The sequence below is a fragment of the Solanum dulcamara genome, chromosome 6, assembly GCF_947179165.1.
Source record: "Solanum dulcamara chromosome 6, daSolDulc1.2, whole genome shotgun sequence".
Lineage (NCBI taxonomy): Eukaryota > Viridiplantae > Streptophyta > Magnoliopsida > Solanales > Solanaceae > Solanum > Solanum dulcamara.
In genome coordinates, this window is record NC_077242.1 from 202,987 (window position 1) to 219,817 (window position 16,831).

Below are 16,831 nucleotides of genomic sequence, written 5' to 3' on the forward strand. Positions count from 1 at the left end.
TTACCAAAAGTGAGGCCAGTAATAATTAGTACAGTATGTAGTAACACTAATTGTAATTAAAAAGGAGACAAGAGTGACTAAGTAAAAAGAACAAAATTAAGAAGATTATTTTTAGATTATTAAGATTAATATATTCTTAAAAGTGGTCCAATGGCATACAGTAAAAGGTGACATGATAAACTTTTGCCTCTTTAAATCATTCAAATAGAAGGTATCCAACGTAACGTTCATTTTTCATACTAATTAACGGACTTTGTTCTATATATATTCCCTCTTCTTTTTTTCTTTTTAAATATGCCCCAAACCCCAACATTTAACAAGTAACATTTCCCGCCTCATCAACAAGTTGCGATCGATTATATAAATATTCTTCATATTTTTATTTAATCTCAACTTATATTATTAATTATCATCATAACAAATAAAATAAATGTGAAAAACAAGTTGAATAAATATTCATAAACACACACAGACATACTAATAATAATAGCATTATACGTTATCCAAGTAGTATATATCATACATATGAATTTTTGTCTTTTGTTGTATAATTTTTTTTTTAAAAGCTAAATCTGCACTGGTTTCAAGAATTTATAAGTTGTAATTTTATTGGTTGGTTTATTTATGCACCCTCACTTTGAAAATAGCAACTACTTTGTCTTTTCTTGTTTAAGCATACTGTGGTACTTAATATAAGATAATTATGTGATTCCTCTCCATTAATTTAATTTATATATATTTGTTGAGAGAATCTACTATTAAACACAACTAGTTTTTGTCCTCTCCTTTTTTTTTTACTTGAATGACCCGCATTCCGAATAGATCTTCAGTAATCCTCAGTCGGGGGATGATATTTTACCATCTAAAATATAACTTTTCGACACAAATTTAAATTGGTCAAGCTCAAATCGAATAAAAAATAAAATAAAAAACATAATTCTTTTATTTCCTCGATATTAATATTATCAACTAGTATACAAATTATAATAGTCACATCATTAAAATAAAAATGATCTTCTATGAATATTTTTTATAATGTGAATAAAAATAAATGAGCATACAAAGATTTTTTATGTTTTATTTATCTACATCATATGATATTCTTTTAATACCTATCTCATTAGATAACCCCCCAAAAATAAAAAAATCTCTTGATAAACAATGTCTAATTCACTCTCCTCCCAAAAGAATGTCACTACTATTACTTAGACAGTCACGAAAAATTTAAGTTGTTTACGGAGTTTGATTTTTTGAGATTAAAGTCGATGGTTGTTTCTAAATTTCATGTCTACTATCAAATGGGCGTAAGGATTTCTTCTCATCTAAATATTAACGTTGTACCTTATTCTATTTTATTAATATTACTATATATTTTATTTTATAAGGAATTAAGAAATATAGTCCAAGGGCTTAAAAGGAAAAAGTGAAAATATCATCTGTTTGGGCTAGATCTTGCCGCCCAGTCCAACGTTCTATGGGTCCCAAAGTGGAACCCACCTGAATTGCTCTTTAGCTCGCCACGTGGAACTTTACCCGTCGCCGTCAAAAGCCGTTAAATCCCTTAACAGTCCATTCCCCTTCACTCCAAAGAATTTCGTTAATAGTCCCTTTTTTGGGATAGTTATTTAGTCAATAACCATTAAAGGAAATTTGTTCGAGCTTTCTTATGTAATCATCGGCCTTATATAATTCGTAAACCTTATTTTCCTCTCTTTTTTACTTATTAAATAAAAAATAGTCATCGACATTCTATAAACGACTCTTTCACGCATATTGAATATTATTTACGCAAAAAAATAAGTTAGTTTCTTCAACTACCGTGAACTTCCCGTTAAAAATAGACTCCAATAAAGAGAATGTTTTGATTTCCCTTAAAATCTTATTGAAAAAACAGAGTCTCTCTCTCTCTGTGTCCCTTGCATTAAATAAAAACTCTCTCCCTCTATTTATTTTTGAATCCTTAATTACCAAACACGAGAAGCTTGTTAATCTTCCATTTAGCGGTTCAGATCCAAAAATCAACAATCCTTTAATGGCTTTTAATTAATCTTCTTCTTCATTGTTCTTTCACTTTCCACAATCCGTTGCAGTTCACTTAATTACTTTCTCCGGCACCGGCGCCGATGATCACTAATTCTTAACTCTTTGACAGGTACACTGAATCTACAATTTTTCTCATTTTTATAACATATCTGCGAGTTTGGCAGAATTCAAGTAGAAAATGATATATTTTCTAGAATTCAGAATCCGTAAACTCAAAATCATAGCTCAGTCTTTGATTTCTGCTATACTCCACATTTTTACTTCTTACTTAGTAATTTTTACTTTCTTACTTAGTAAATAATAATGTGCTCTGTTTCATTCGTAATCATTCATAGTAATAAATGTGATTTATGATTCATGTACTTGCTAATATGCATGAACTTTTAAACCTTCTTCTAAAGAAAATTACCCTGTTTATACGCGATTATTTTTTTTTAGATGTTGAATACTTTGACTTATTTATATGTTTATTTTTTCATATTTTGAAATTCTTAGTGAAAATACTGTCGCCGTCACTTATTATTTCCTGTTTTTTGTTAAAGTTTATTGGGGAGATTGAAGATGCCTCAAGAGAGTAATCAAAATCAGAGCAATTCATTGTTTAACAGTCCAGTGAAGAATTTAAGAGGATTGAAGGGAAATTTGGGTTATAATTCAAGTAGTAATGAAGTTTCTTACACTGAGGAGATGTTCAACGATCGTGATTTAGCTCAAAGAAAAGCTGAAGAAGCAGGTACGTTAATTTTATTTTTATAACCATAGTGTCCGGACACGTTACTCTGGGAGGACATATGAGAATTTTGGTCTCCCATAATAGTCCTCCCACTTTATTGACCGTTACTTAGAATTTAGTGGCGAAATTAGAATTTCAAACTAGTAGATTTAAAAAATTACTAGTCCTAAAATGTCATACTAAGATTTGAACTTTGATCACAAGTAATTTTTTAATCGTCGTTTACTACTATATTCGAATATTCCCTTATCTCAAGACAATTCAATCATTTATAATGTAATAAAAAAATATTTTTTAGTATGATACGTAATAATTTTCTGGAGATTCAGTTGAATCCGCTTACCTAGCTTTGACGATGAGACTCCTATAAAAAAAATAATTAATCGATGTACATATAAACTGATAAGGCCACTATAATTATAGAAACGAACAAAAACTAAGATGATTCTAAGGGTGCTAGTGGTGTTGTTGCACCAAGAATTTAAATTTAAGATGAAAAAGAGGAAATAATGAAAGAAATAAAAGAATGTCCCTCACATCATGATGTTGTGGAGTTGTTGGGAACTTTGAGTATATGACTATCACTTAAAAAGTATCTAGTAGCCAATATGGTCCACCCCCATTATTATACTTTTTGCCCAAAGAAAGTTAAATTAACAAATTTTGAAAACTAATTAGGATAATAAATTAAGTTCTTTACTTGAATGACGCTTAAAGAAGTTGAAAATCATTAATTACACCAAAGTGCATTACCAACCTTATGCTACGCGACTTGGGGTAAAGATTGGATCCAAATAATATAACTCTACTTTATGTACATGTGGGACAAAATGCACTCATACTCGTCTCTTTGAGTTGCTATGAACCTTTTCTTTTCCAATTAATTAACCTAAGAACAGTTTTCAGAGATTGGATCTAAAATTTAAAATCACACAAAAATTATTAAGTTCACGTGAAACCATTACTTCAAGGCTACATCTTCCTCTTGCGGAATCATATGTTTTGGCATTTGTTTCTTGTGCCTTAATATTTGTACCTTATTAATGTTTTTTGAAATCTCGTCTCAAATCCTGATTTTGTCACTGTCTTTCACTGGACCGAAGGAATGGGACCTCAAGGCTGGTCTAGTTCAGGAGCCTCTACTTTTATGTAGGAAAAAATGGACATGAAAGCAAATGTATAAGAAAAAAAGATTTGGGCTTTAAGTAGGGCTATGTCTTATACATTATTGCCTGTCTATAAGCCCATTTGCAGGAGCCTCATTAGCCCAGATAGTGCTTTGTTAAAGTTTTAAGCACCTCTATATAGGTTGGGATTTCGAGTCACGTAAAGAATAACTAATAAAGGGATATGTTAATTCCCCTGAAATGGAATAGAGGTATAAGAAAACAATAATATTACTAATACAACAACAGTGTAATTCCACATGTGGAGTCTGAGGACGGTCGTGTGTGTATACAACATTGTCCCTACCTTGTGAAAATAGAGATTATTCCCAGAAGCCATGCTAAACATAAAGAAGACTAACAGTAGCAATAACAGATAATATAGTAACCGAATCACTAATAATATAAAATAGTTACACAAATTACTAAAGGAGGAACACCATGCATGGGGAAATTAAGACATATATGACACTACTAATTTGCTTCTAAAATTTTCAAACTAAAATTAGGAATTAATTACTTGCAGCTGCAAGGAGGTACCAGGCGGCGGAATGGCTAAGGCAGATGGACTCCGGTGCATCGGAGGTGCTCCCAAAAGAACCAAGCGAAGAAGAATTCCGTTGTGCTCTTCGCAATGGCCTCATTCTCTGCAATGTTCTCAACAAAGTCAATCCTGGTGCTGTTCACAAGGTACTTAGTAGAGTTTAGCTTCTATATCTTTGCCAGTATAAACTAGATTATACGATATCAGGTCACCGAAAACATAACTTCAGCTAATTGCCATAAAGATTTTAAGTAATATACGCTGACGTTGTGATTCTTATTATACAATATCAGTGAAATTCAACCGGTTATAGCAGGTTATACTCTATAGTTATTAGATCATGTTTGATATGTAAAGTTACATGTTTTTGTAAGTCAACTTTACCTAATTGTGTACAAATTTTTATACTGTCAATGCACAAAACATAAACTCGTCAATAAAATATGGGATTAGTAACTTTAAACATAGTAACTAACCATCTGTTGATACCTGAGATATAGGTGGTTGTGAATTCAGTGGTCGATATGTCCTCAGAATGTGCAGCCCAATCTGCTATTCAATATTTCGAGAACATGAGGAATTTTCTTGTAGCTGTTGGAAAAATGCAGCTTTTAACATGCGAAGCATCTGATCTTGAAAAGGTTAGATTAATCAGTTTTTTCACGTTGGCTCAGACTATATGCAAGTATGTTTCACATTTTTTTAACCAAGGTACATTGTATTGAACAAAGGTTTTGAACTTGTAGGGTGGTTCATCAAACAAGGTTGTAGACTGCATTTTGTGCCTAAAAGGATATTATGAATGGAAACAAGCTGGAGGAATTGGAGTTTGGAAGTATGGGGGAACTGTCAGGATCACGTCCTGTCCCAAAGGATCACTGTCCTCGTTTGGTGGTAGTGACAGTGCAGATGAGTCAGTGGATGACTCCGAGTCATCACAATTCGACCAGCTGTTGGAATTTCTCCATTTATCTGGCGAAGTCTCGCTTGAAGAATCAAATGCTTCCAATATACTGACGTTCCTCTTTGATCGCTTTGGCCTTGGGCTTCTACAGGCTTATCTTATGGAGAGGGATGGAGTTGTGGACTTCCCTTTGAATTCAATGGTAGGTAAGACTGTAGTTTTTCTAAAAATAGGACGTCCTTATAGAAGTCATAGCTTGTTAGATTGATACAACTTATGTGAAGTCTATCAGCAATCAAGTAGTTGGTACATACATTTTATTTATGGCTCGTTAATAATGGATATGTGGCAAAGCATCGAAATGATAAAATAAATGAATACATGAAGCAAGTGTAACTCATCGAAATGATAAAATAAATGAATACATGAAGCAAGTGTAACTTTGCCGATTACCATATATTCAGAATGTAGAGGAAGAAGTTGCATTGAATGGTTCAAAAACTTGCCTGAAGGTCTCTATAATTATCAGGACATTGTTGGCTATCCTGCCTTATCACCATATCTTCTTAACACATCACCACTCTGACAATTTTTGCCCTTTCTACTTAAAAGTTTGACACTGATATCAAAGCTACTTATTTCTTCACTTATGTCACTCACAATTGTAGGTGTCTTCTAGTTTTCAGGCATCTCATGTTAGACAAATTTCAAGTGTCATTCCTTCTAGTGGACTAAGGATGAACATTTTCAGGTAATTGATGCTGTGTTGAGGAAAGTAGTCAAGAACTTCTCTGGATTGCTGGTTTCTCAAAGCAATCAGGTAATAACAGCAACTTTACATAGGCATTTTCCTGTGTAATACCAATGTTAATACGATTAAAGTTTGTCAACGAATGTGGTAGATTGACAGTTACTTTGACACCTGCAGCTCAGACTTTTTCTGAAGAAAATATTGGCGGATGAGTGCAGTCCTTTATCAAGATCAGAAGTTCTCGAAGCCATATCAAATTATTTGCGGCACAGAACTAGTTTGGTCTCCAGTGACTGCATTTGTGGTGGGAAACGTGAAAACAGCTGGAGTAATAATGGTTTCACTGCTGCCAACGAAGAAATAGTTGATGTTCAACAAAAGGAGTTAGAGGTATGATAATTTGACTACAACAAGTTGACTGAATTATGGATAACAATTTGTTGGTAGAAAATAGTATGGAAAACAAATAAACAATGTAGACTAACAAGGAAACGACTGATTCTTGTCTCTTTAATTTATGGTTCAGGAACTCAAAATCTTTTGCAGAGAGACCAAGCTGGATGTTCAAAAGTATAAGTCAGGATGGGAAGAAGAATTTAGAAGGCTTGGTTAGTACCATACTAATGTCCTTCTATGTACAAAAAATGAATGGAACTTCTGTTCCATCTATCAACTTCTATAATCTTTTTACTGTATTTGAATCTGAAAGTGATTTTCCTCAGTGCACCATATTAAGGGCCTTGAGATGGCCTCCTCTTCTTATCACAAAGTTTTGGAAGAAAATCGCTTGCTTTACAATCAAGTCCAAGACCTAAGAGGTATGTTTCTTGAAATTCTCATGTTTTCATTTTAAATGTTTGACATGGAAATTAATTTTTTCTTCTTCACCAGGGACAATAAGGGTATATTGTAGAGTTAGGCCCTTCCTATCAGGACAACCTGATATGCAGTCCACAGTAGATTATATCGGAGAAAATGGAGATATCATGATTGTCAATCCTCATAAGCAGGGTAAAGATGCTAGGAAGATTTTCACTTTCAACAAGGTCTTTGGAACTAAAGTAACTCAGCGTATGTCTTCTTTCTCGCCTCGCTCTAGCACCTTCTCTCTTTTTTATTTATAATAAGTAGCACATTTCTTTCTCTTTACTATATGACCACTTGTGCATAATATCTGAGAATTCTATCATTTACTTGATTTGCTTGAACAATGAGTTAAAAGATTTTCTTTATCACAAGATTGTGTTTGTGGAGTATTCTCTTAATCAATATCTTTCTTCTTGTATTTTCAGAACAAATATACGTGGACACTCAGCCGTTGGTTAGGTCCGTCCTTGATGGTTTTAATGTTTGTATCTTTGCGTATGGACAGACTGGCTCAGGCAAGACATACACCATGGTAATTTTAAGTGATATAAGTGCTATCATTTGTTTTATGGGATTGAATTTTGCGTTACTTCAAATATTGATAACAGTATGTTGCATTTTGATATCTTACAAATGCATATATTTCATGCTTCCAGAGTGGTCCAGACTTGACCACGGAGGAGACATGGGGTGTAAATTATCGTGCTTTGCGTGATTTATTCAGCACTACAAAAGAAAGACAGGACATGATAGAATATGAAGTGGGAGTCCAAATGATCGAGATATATAATGAACAAGTGCGAGATCTCTTAGTCATTGACAGAGCTAACAGGCGATATCCTTTACATAGATATATGATGAATTAAATAGGAACATGCTCACCTGAACTGCATCACTTAGACATGTTAACAATTCGGATTTAGTTGTCTAACCTTAACATTCCACACATTGGATATACGAAATAATTCTCAACTGAATGGCCTCAACGTACCTGATGCTAGTCTGATTCCAGTTACATGCACTCAAGATGTTGTTGATTTGATGAGAATCGGGCAAAAGAACCGTGCTGTTGGTGCTACTGCTTTAAATGAGCGGAGCAGCAGGTCTCACAGGTACCTGTTACATAAGTAGATGAACATTATGAACTGTCGCATGATTTATTTCTTCTGTAATTCTTCCTACTTTTGCAGTATTCTGACAGTTCATGTTCGAGGAAAAGAGGTGGTATCTGGATCTACATTAAAGGGCTGCCTTCACCTTGTGGATTTAGCTGGAAGTGAGAGAGTAGATAAATCTGAAGCTGTTGGCGAGAGACTGAAGGAGGCGCAACATATAAACAGATCTTTGTCAGCATTAGGAGATGTTATCTCTGCTCTTGCACAAAAGAGCTCACATATTCCTTATAGAAATAGCAAGCTTACCCAAGTATTACAAGACTCATTAGGTAGACAGTGATCACTTTTTGGTCATTTTGTCAATAGTGAGTTTAATTCGTTAATGCAATAATTTTACCATCCAATAATGATAGTATTCTTATGTCGAACTAGCTAGGCTTGTACAACCATGCATGATCCTGCTGAAAAAGACCGAAAATCCTGAAAAGTAACTATTAAGCAGTCTTTGGTTTATGATGTTCAATGAGGCTTATATAACATTTTTACCTTCCGTACTCCCTTACAGGTGGTCAGGCAAAGACATTGATGTTCATGCACATAAATCCAGAGGCAGATGCATTTGGAGAAACAGTTAGCACCCTCAAATTTGCTGAGAGGGTTGCCTCCATAGATCTTGGCGCAGCTCGTTCTAACAAAGAAACTGGAGAAATCCGAGACATGAAAGAAGAGGTCTGAACTTCTTAATCACTGGTTGAAAATACCAAACTATTTCCTGTACCTGTAATTGATGTCTTTGTGTTTTTTATGGTTTATTTAGATCTCAAACCTTAAGCAAGTGTTGGAGAAGAAGGAAGCTGAACTTGAACTCCTAAAAAGTGGTGTAAATGTTCGAGGGCAAGCATCACCTCTACGAACGATGAGACACATTGGTAATGGTAGCTTGAAAACGGAAGCAAATCAGCGTCCTCTAGATGACATTAGAGAGGTAAATGAGTCAGAAATCTAAGTAAAACATCATATTCACATATAATACTTGCAACTGTTAATTACTTCTGTTGTGGTGAGATAGGTAAGAAGCTGTTCATCAGGTAAACAAAGGAGGTCTCAGTTTCCCTCGAAGTTCACGGACAAGGATTTCATGCCAAAAATGCCCTTGCTGACAGAGGAAAAATCAGCAGCCTCCTCCATGAGGAGATCACCATCGCCACCTGTTAGAAGATCAATATCAACAGATAGAGGTGCTCATGTCAGAAGCAGAAACAAGCCTGAAACACTTGAGAATCAACCAGTAATGAAACTGCCTTTTCCTGCTAGAGCTCCTGTCACTATCAATAAATCTGGTAGCAATATACCGGCTATTGTCTCTTCAGATAAAACGAGAGGATATCAGAGTTCACGAGAGCAATCCAGGCAGGAAAATATCTCTGATGTTCTATATAGCCTCCAGAAGATGAGCAACAGGAAAATTCCAGAACATGACGAGGAGCAGTTTAAGCAAGTGCTTAATGTACGACAAGGTGCAATCAGAAAAAGTAAAAACGAGAACAAGATCAAAACCAAGCATCAGTTATCAACTAAAATACAGATTAAATCAGATGTTTCAGTGACCTTACTTTCTGATGGATGTCATGGTGGAATGATTGACGAAGCTCAGAGAAGCGACGTTTCTGAGTCTGAAAATGAGAATGGATTTGTTGGATCCAATATAAGTGGAACCATAAGGTTTGGTAATGGAAATCTTCCAAGAAGTTTATCAAGGAACTCCCAAAATGTTGAACGGTATAGCCTACTTCTTTGAGAATTAACATACTATATAACAACTATTTTTTGTATTAACTGATTGATTTCAAACAGAGAAATATCACAAACAGTTGAAGCATTTCTTGCTGGAAAATATGAAGACAGACCATCAAGTGGCAATAACATGCTTCGAAATGCTGAGGTAAACAACAATTCATTCAATCCTGAATTCAGGAAACCAGAAGATAAACCTTCGAATGCCAATAGAATTGCTCGGAATTCAAAGGAAGTGAGCAACTCATTGGCTCCAGAATTGAGAAGAAGCAGATCAACACCACGCGGAAAATTTATGTTTTTGGCCTGAGAGAAGTTCGATATTTATATACTACTCATCATTTGGATCAACTAATTTGGTAGTTCTTGTACAGCCACTTCATGCATTTTGGAGCATGCCCCTCATACTATTTCAAAAAACTTGAGATGGTTGAAGATGTCATTGAGGACTTCAACCAGTAATGTATCTTCAAACTTCATTTGAAGTGATATATATCGCAGTTTATTTATATACAAACTGATAAAAACTTTAAAATATATGTAAAAAAAAGTTGTAATTTGCTTTGATATATGGAATGAAAGATCAAAGGCTTTTGTGAAGATATAAGAGAATTGAAAGATTTAGATGGCATATCTCATCCATAGGTTACCATGACTAACTAAATGACTGTCAACTAGGATATTAGTCCTCAGGAATGATGAAATATGATTCATCTGTCTAGAAGTCAAATCCAGCAATTTACCGAAAAGAGTCGCAAATTAAAGTGAGAACACATATCATGGTTAAGTGATAAAAGTTTATAAACAAGGCATGTCTTGCATTCATTTACTTGGAGTAAACATTGGGTGCAGAGAAGTCTTTTCTGTTCCATTTATTGTCTATTTAATTTTGATACCTTCTATATAACTCTTCAGCGTTTGATAATTGATTTTCCATGCCAAAGTGATGCTGGTATCCCCTCAAAAGTTAAAAATAATCTTGTTTTTGTGGAAAAAAAACACAAATTATTTATGTCAATTACATTTGAACAACTTTAAGAGACAAGATCAAACCAAACTCAGCAATTGAGTATTCATTAACATATGGTCATGTACAAACACTGTTCAGAATCAAACCAAAATCACCAATTGAATATAATAAACATATGGTCATGAACAGACACTGTTCAGAATAAAAACAAACTCAACAATTGAAAAGAGTAAAATTAACATAGGGCAAATTCACACTTGTTTTATGGCATACTAACATTTAAACTTCATGCTTATGGTGCTGACAGACTCTTCATTAGTGAGCAGTCCCTAGAAGAGATAGAAGAAAGGTCCGATAATCACCAGAAGTCTCCGAATGCACTGCATCGTTCAGAGATTTCTTATGCTTCTTCTGGTATTCTGCTTTTATATACTGCATATCGATCTCAGTTCGCGTGACTAGTATCCTAATGAGAGTTGTATCATCCGTCCCCAATCCCTTCATTGTTTTGTGCAACTCCTGCATCCATTAATAAACATATGTAAGGTGTAGATAAACAGAACCATCGAGAGCTTATACAATACATTTCATGCAAGAGATAAGCAGAAAATAATGGCTTACTAAATTTAAGACAAAAATGATCAAACATAAACATCTTTAGAAGTTTCAGTTTCACATCCAAGTTGAGATATAGAGCCAAAAAGAATAACAAGTATCCAGAGTAGGACGAAACATGCTATATGAAGGAAGAACATATATCATGGTAATATAGAGGCGATGCATCTGGACGATACACAAGATGAAATAAGTCTTCTTGAAGGAAAAGAAAATTTGGAAGGGGATAATAGCATTCACGGGAAAAAAAGAGCTTACAGAAGCATGAGTTCAAAAATATCCTTAATGTAGGCAAAATGGTTATCGTCTCCATGACTTGATAAGAATTTTAATAAATGTAACAATGTACCTTCGCAAAGTATTTTGCTGGATTCTCAGCACACTGCAAAATAGTCAAGAGAGCAAACTCAAAGAGTCCAGAGGTTTCACTTTTTACAGCCTGTAACAGTTGCTGTCTGTTAGTAAACTAAACTGGAAATCTATATAGGTTTGCTAAATGAAGTCAGCTTACCTTTTTCAACGAGTTGCCGTACATGCTGTGATACACAGTGCTAACAGCAGCCAAATGCACTCTGCTACTTTCAGAAAAAATCCGTATAAAAGTATTCTCATTAGTTCCCAATTTCTTCTCCCCAGCTTTGTAAAGAGCTTTAGCATCATGTTCCACCGAAGCTCTGTCAACTTCTGGCCCTTCGTAGCGCATTGTGCTTACATATGCTACAAGCAACTGTAGTGATTAAGAGAAAATAAATTAATTGTAATCTTCTTTCATAAGATCTAAGCAATATGTATGATTACTTGTTTAAAATTTAGAGACAATACAAGAGGAAGAACACATTTGCTATGAAGACTGCGGGTGTGTTCGGTATGAAGCAGAACATGTTTTCCAATTTCTCCATGTTCGGTTGATCAAATATTTTGGAAAATATTTTCTCTAGGAAAACAAACTCCTTAAAAATGAGGAAAATAACTTCCCTAATGAAGATACGGAAAACAAGTTCTAGTGACATTCTACATTGATTATGTCCTCCACACCCTCCAACACATCTCATCTTCACCCCCACCCCCCATAGCCCTCATCCCCACCATCCCACACCCCACCTCCCCACTCCCACCTTCCATAGTATTTGTCTAAATTATATACAAATGCTTTTAAATATGATATTTTTTGCTTACTTACCGAACACAAGAAAATAAGTAAAAAACTATTCCCTTATTTTCCTAGAAAACAGTTTCCTTCGTACCGAACACACACTGGATCAATTATGTTCTCTTTCATACAAAGTCATTTTGACGGATTATTTTCTTTATTATTTCCACTAACAACTTAGCCACAATCTTATATACACTGCCAATTATAATGAATGTCAGGTAATGTTTTAATTCTAATCCCCCTTTCATTTTTGGTATTAGTGCAATGAAAGTAACATTGGAACTTCTCGCCATATCCCCATTCCGATGAAAAGCATTCAAAGCTCTCATCAAATCCACGAAACTATTGTTACTCATTTATTTAAAAGCTGTTCCTATGCGTGCTATGATCTTTTAGGTAATACAAAGTGTCTGGTATTTTCTAAATTCACATGCTTGGTATTTTTGTGTACACAAATGCAGAGGACGACTACCTTTTTGTGATCATCATATGTCGCGAACTCAATATAATGTTCAAGGCTGAAACCAAACATGGAATGGTAAAGTTGTTTGAAATATTGTATTTGAGAAGGAGTCCGTGAGCATATCACTTCAGTGGCAGCTCTTGGATCAATAACGTCACCACTCAAAGCCGTCCTTACTATTGTAGCATCTCGTCCTGCCGGATCATACATCCATAGCAAGACTGCTTTCTGGAATCATTAAAAAAAGATAAAGAAGATAATGAAACAGAAAACATAACAAATGAGGCATCACAAATTCTGCCAATTCCACTTCTTGTTTAATACTCCCTCGGTTTCAATTTGTTTGCACTACTTTCCTTTTTAATCCGTTTAAAAAAGAATGCCTCTTTCCTTTTTTAGCATGTCTTCAATTCTAAATTTCCACATGACATGTTTCGGACTACAAAATTAAATGACATTTTGGTATATTCTACATATCTTTAATTTAAGACCATAAGATTAAAAAGTCTTCTTTACTTTCTTAAACTTCGAGCCAAATCAAAACCAGACAAATAAATTGAAACGGAGGAAGAAATACTAGTGGCAAGTTATTGAGTTATCAAAATTATTCGGAAATTTCTACTCTTGATCAATACCTCAAGATTACCGCTAAGCTCTTTGGATAAGCGTTTGTTGAGCTCTTCAGAATACATACTTCTGTATTCCTGTTGAATTAGAGCACGCTGAGTTGCATCACGATGGGCAATGATGTTAATGACTGCTTCTTTATCAAATCCGAATCCTGCATAACACAAACAATTAATTCACTCAAAGGTCATCTGCAGAATAGAAATACACTATCATTCTAATTTTGGAACTAAATCCAAACGGGATGATGACATTTATATGTCCTCTAAACCATAGTTCACTAGCAATTTTGGAAGCAAAATGTAGCTGTTTTGTGTTTCCTGTCTGATAATTTGACTGTTCAAAGTAATCTATGTGATACAGAACTTCAGAATCCGCATGACTGAACAACAACAACAACTATGCTTCAGACCCAAACAGGTTGAGGTTGTCTATATGAAACAATAAAGCTTGCAACCAATGTTTCACTTGCTAGATTCATTCAACATCAAAAAGAGGCTATTTATATGGTTTCTTCACTACTATATTTTCTTTTCTTACTAATTTTGATATGAAGGTTTTTCGAAAACAACTTCTCTAACCTCACAAGGTAAGGGGTAAGACTGCGTAGGCATCACCCTTCCCAGACTCTACTCGTGGGATTACACTTTGCTCGAACTCTCCTAAAATATTGCCGCACCCATGTCGAATCCTTCAAAAAGTGCACTACTTTTGGAGGATACGACATGCACCCGTCAACATTTTTGAGACTGTCTTTCTCTCTTATTAAACTCTTTTATTTACTCTATTTCAATTTGTTTGTCTTTTCTTTTTTTTAGTTCATTTAAAAAAAAATACCTTTTTCCATTTTTTGGAACTCATTAATTTCAACTTTCCATGTGTCAAACATGATTAAGATAACAAGATTAAAAAGCACTTGGGTACATTTTTACATATCTTTAGTTAGAAGATCACAAAATTCAAAACCAGACAAACAAATTGATATAGAGTGAGTATCTTTTGACCAAATGGGCCTTATGATCTACCTTGTTTTGTCATGCTTAAAGTTTAAGTAACAACTCATCCTCAAAAAACAATTCAAATTACATTTTAGAGAAAGAAAGGAAAACCACAAATTAAGCAAATCAAATATAAAGGCTAAGTTTTTACCCTTAAAAGCTTTGTGAAGTTGTATGGCATCATCACGAGGTGAAGTTAAAACTGGAGGAACACTCAAGCTTGCCATTTCTCTCTCTCTGTCTCTCTTTGTGGTACTTTCTAAATAAGAAAAAATAAATAATCAAAGATGTGAGAAAGTAAACGCCATTGTTCAAATTAGTCAACAAGCTTTTGATTAGTGTAGATAAGGACCAAAAACGTCACTAAAAATTAGTGGATGTCCAGTTTTTGACAAATACTTTGCATTTTCATTGATTTCAAAATTTTTAGTCTTTTATCAGTGTGTGTGAGTATGAGCCCGTTTGGATGAGCTTAAAAAAAGTAACTTTTATTTATAAAGTTTTTTTAGAACTTAGAAGTGGTGAAAGTTATTTTTATAAATAAGCAGTTGAGTGTTTGGATAAAAGTGCTTATGATGTGAATTTTAGAGTTAAAAGAATAAAAAAGATAGTTTAAGAATTTAGTTAAAATATAAAGGATATAAAAGTAATTTCCATGGTCAAAGAAAATGACTTTAAGCACTTTGGAAAAAAAAGTTAGGAATCCTAACTTTTCATTTCTGACTGACTTTAAGAACTTTATGGCTTAAAGTCAGCATTAGACAAACACGTCCAAAAGCTAAAAAGAGGCCAATCCAAACGGGCTCTATATTAACTTTTTGGAAATTTGTCGACCGACACCGTTGACTCCTAAACTTACTGGTCTGGCCTCAGTATTCATTGCTTTTTTTATTAATGTCGTTTCTTTTTAGAGTGTTTTGATATCACAAAATAATAATTCAAGATTTTAAGTATTTTTATGTGTTAGTTTATTATTTTTTTGTAATTTAGTCGATCGATTCTGTTGCTCTCCAAACTTGGACATGTCGAGTCTCATAGGTCTGATGACCAGTACTCGTTGTATTTCATCAATGTCGTCTCCTTTTTATTGTTTCAGTATTACAAACTATAAATTCAAGATTTTTAAGTGTTTTTCGTGTGTGTAAAGTTTATTGAATTTTCAGATATTAGTCGATCGACTTCATTGGGGATCAGAAGTCTTTACATTTTCATGAATGATGTCTCTACTTTAGCGTTTTGGTGTCACAAAAGAATCTAACTTATTTAAATGTTCCTGCTATTTTATATTTCCTTGAAAAAGGGGCTCAACCTATAGAAACTGTTCAGGATATTTTAAAGAAGACAAAGGTTTTAAAGAACTTCTTCCTAATCAACTGAAATTCAATTAAGAAAATACAAAAAGGGGAAGTGATTTGTATATAACTTTATATGACTTTTCTCTTTTTTTTTTTTTTTGTATTTCCTCCCTTTCCTTTTCTATTTGTATTTATTTATCATTGCTTCCAGAGAATTCCGTGTTCTATAATGACAAAACATCTTATTAAAAAATTTAAGCATTTTTCGTGTTATCCGTCCATTGATTTTTGAAAAATATTCGATCAACTCCATTGGCTCCTATACTTGGTCAGGCCGGACCTCATAGGCCTGATAACCAAAACTCATTGCATTTTCATTAATGACGTTTCTTTTCAGCATTTTCATATCACAAAATAAGAATTTAAGATTTTAAGCATTTTTCATGTGTGTAAATCCTCGATTTTTCAAATTTTAGTCAACCAACTTTGTTGGCCCCCAAATTTAACAGACCAGACCCCACAAAACAGGTGACAAGTAAATAGTTGTCTACTTCTTTTTTTAACATTTCGTGAAATAAGAATTCAAGATTTTAAATATTTTTCTTTTGTGTTAATTCATTGATTTTTTGAAAGTTACTCGATTGATTCTGTTCTAAAATTCATTGCATTTTCATTAATAATATCTCTTTTTTCAATATTTTGGTCTACCAAAATAGAAATTCAAAATTTTAAATATTTTTCATGTGTGTTAGTTAATCTCCTGATTTTCTACAAATTAGCGACCACCTCGGTT

The 16,831-nt window shown here is 33.9% G+C and overlaps 2 protein-coding genes and 1 long non-coding RNA gene across 5 annotated transcripts; 1 reads left to right on the forward strand and 2 right to left on the reverse strand.

The window, feature by feature from the left end:
- The first annotated feature begins 1,900 nt into the window (after positions 1-1,900).
- LOC129891375 (kinesin-like protein KIN-14F) lies at positions 1,901-10,484 on the forward strand. The gene is made up of 18 exons (XM_055966714.1): positions 1,901-2,152; positions 2,586-2,776; positions 4,469-4,632; positions 4,987-5,127; positions 5,233-5,592; positions 6,142-6,210; positions 6,319-6,531; positions 6,668-6,749; positions 6,864-6,959; positions 7,033-7,212; positions 7,434-7,540; positions 7,665-7,843; positions 7,956-8,120; positions 8,199-8,452; positions 8,689-8,852; positions 8,941-9,108; positions 9,193-9,902; positions 9,978-10,484. Exons 2-18 carry the CDS (start codon positions 2,605-2,607, stop codon positions 10,225-10,227), a joined length of 3,474 nt encoding a protein of 1,157 aa, XP_055822689.1. The 5' UTR covers positions 1,901-2,152; positions 2,586-2,604; the 3' UTR covers positions 10,228-10,484.
- LOC129891377 (uncharacterized) lies at positions 4,283-9,272 on the reverse strand. Of its 3 annotated transcripts, XR_008767191.1 has the most exons (7): positions 9,174-9,272; positions 8,902-9,090; positions 8,670-8,823; positions 8,000-8,124; positions 6,313-6,487; positions 4,976-6,241; positions 4,283-4,589 (listed from the first exon to the last, which is right to left on the reverse strand). It is a non-coding gene; the product is annotated as an uncharacterized LOC129891377 (long non-coding RNA). The 3 variants fall into 3 exon arrangements; XR_008767190.1 differs by having other exon boundaries at positions 4,976-6,484; XR_008767189.1 differs by having other exon boundaries at positions 4,976-6,487.
- Positions 10,485-10,964: 480 nt separating the features above from the next.
- Positions 10,965-15,039, reverse strand: LOC129891376 (annexin D5-like). Its single transcript, XM_055966715.1, has 6 exons — positions 14,895-15,039; positions 13,754-13,899; positions 13,128-13,346; positions 12,014-12,229; positions 11,852-11,941; positions 10,965-11,406 (listed from the first exon to the last, which is right to left on the reverse strand). The coding sequence occupies exons 1-6, from the start codon at positions 14,968-14,970 to the stop codon at positions 11,203-11,205; spliced, it is 951 nt and encodes a 316-aa protein (XP_055822690.1). The 5' UTR covers positions 14,971-15,039; the 3' UTR covers positions 10,965-11,202.
- Positions 15,040-16,831: the final 1,792 nt, after the last annotated feature.

Coding starts and splice junctions, on each gene's coding strand:
- LOC129891376 (XM_055966715.1), bottom strand. CDS start 14,970: ATGGCAAGCTTGAGTGTTCCTCCAGTTTTAACTTCACCTCGTGATGAT. Junction 13,900..14,894: donor ACTTCACAAAGCTTTTAAGG/GTAAAAACTTAG, acceptor TGTGTTATGCAG/GATTCGGATTTGATAAAGAA. Junction 12,230..13,127: donor CATATGATGATCACAAAAAG/GTAGTCGTCCTC, acceptor TAATCACTACAG/TTGCTTGTAGCATATGTAAG.
- LOC129891375 (XM_055966714.1), top strand. CDS start 2,605: ATGCCTCAAGAGAGTAATCAAAATCAGAGCAATTCATTGTTTAACAGT. Junction 7,844..7,955: donor ATTGACAGAGCTAACAGGCG/ATATCCTTTACA, acceptor AACATTCCACAC/ATTGGATATACGAAATAATT. Junction 8,121..8,198: donor CGGAGCAGCAGGTCTCACAG/GTACCTGTTACA, acceptor CTACTTTTGCAG/TATTCTGACAGTTCATGTTC.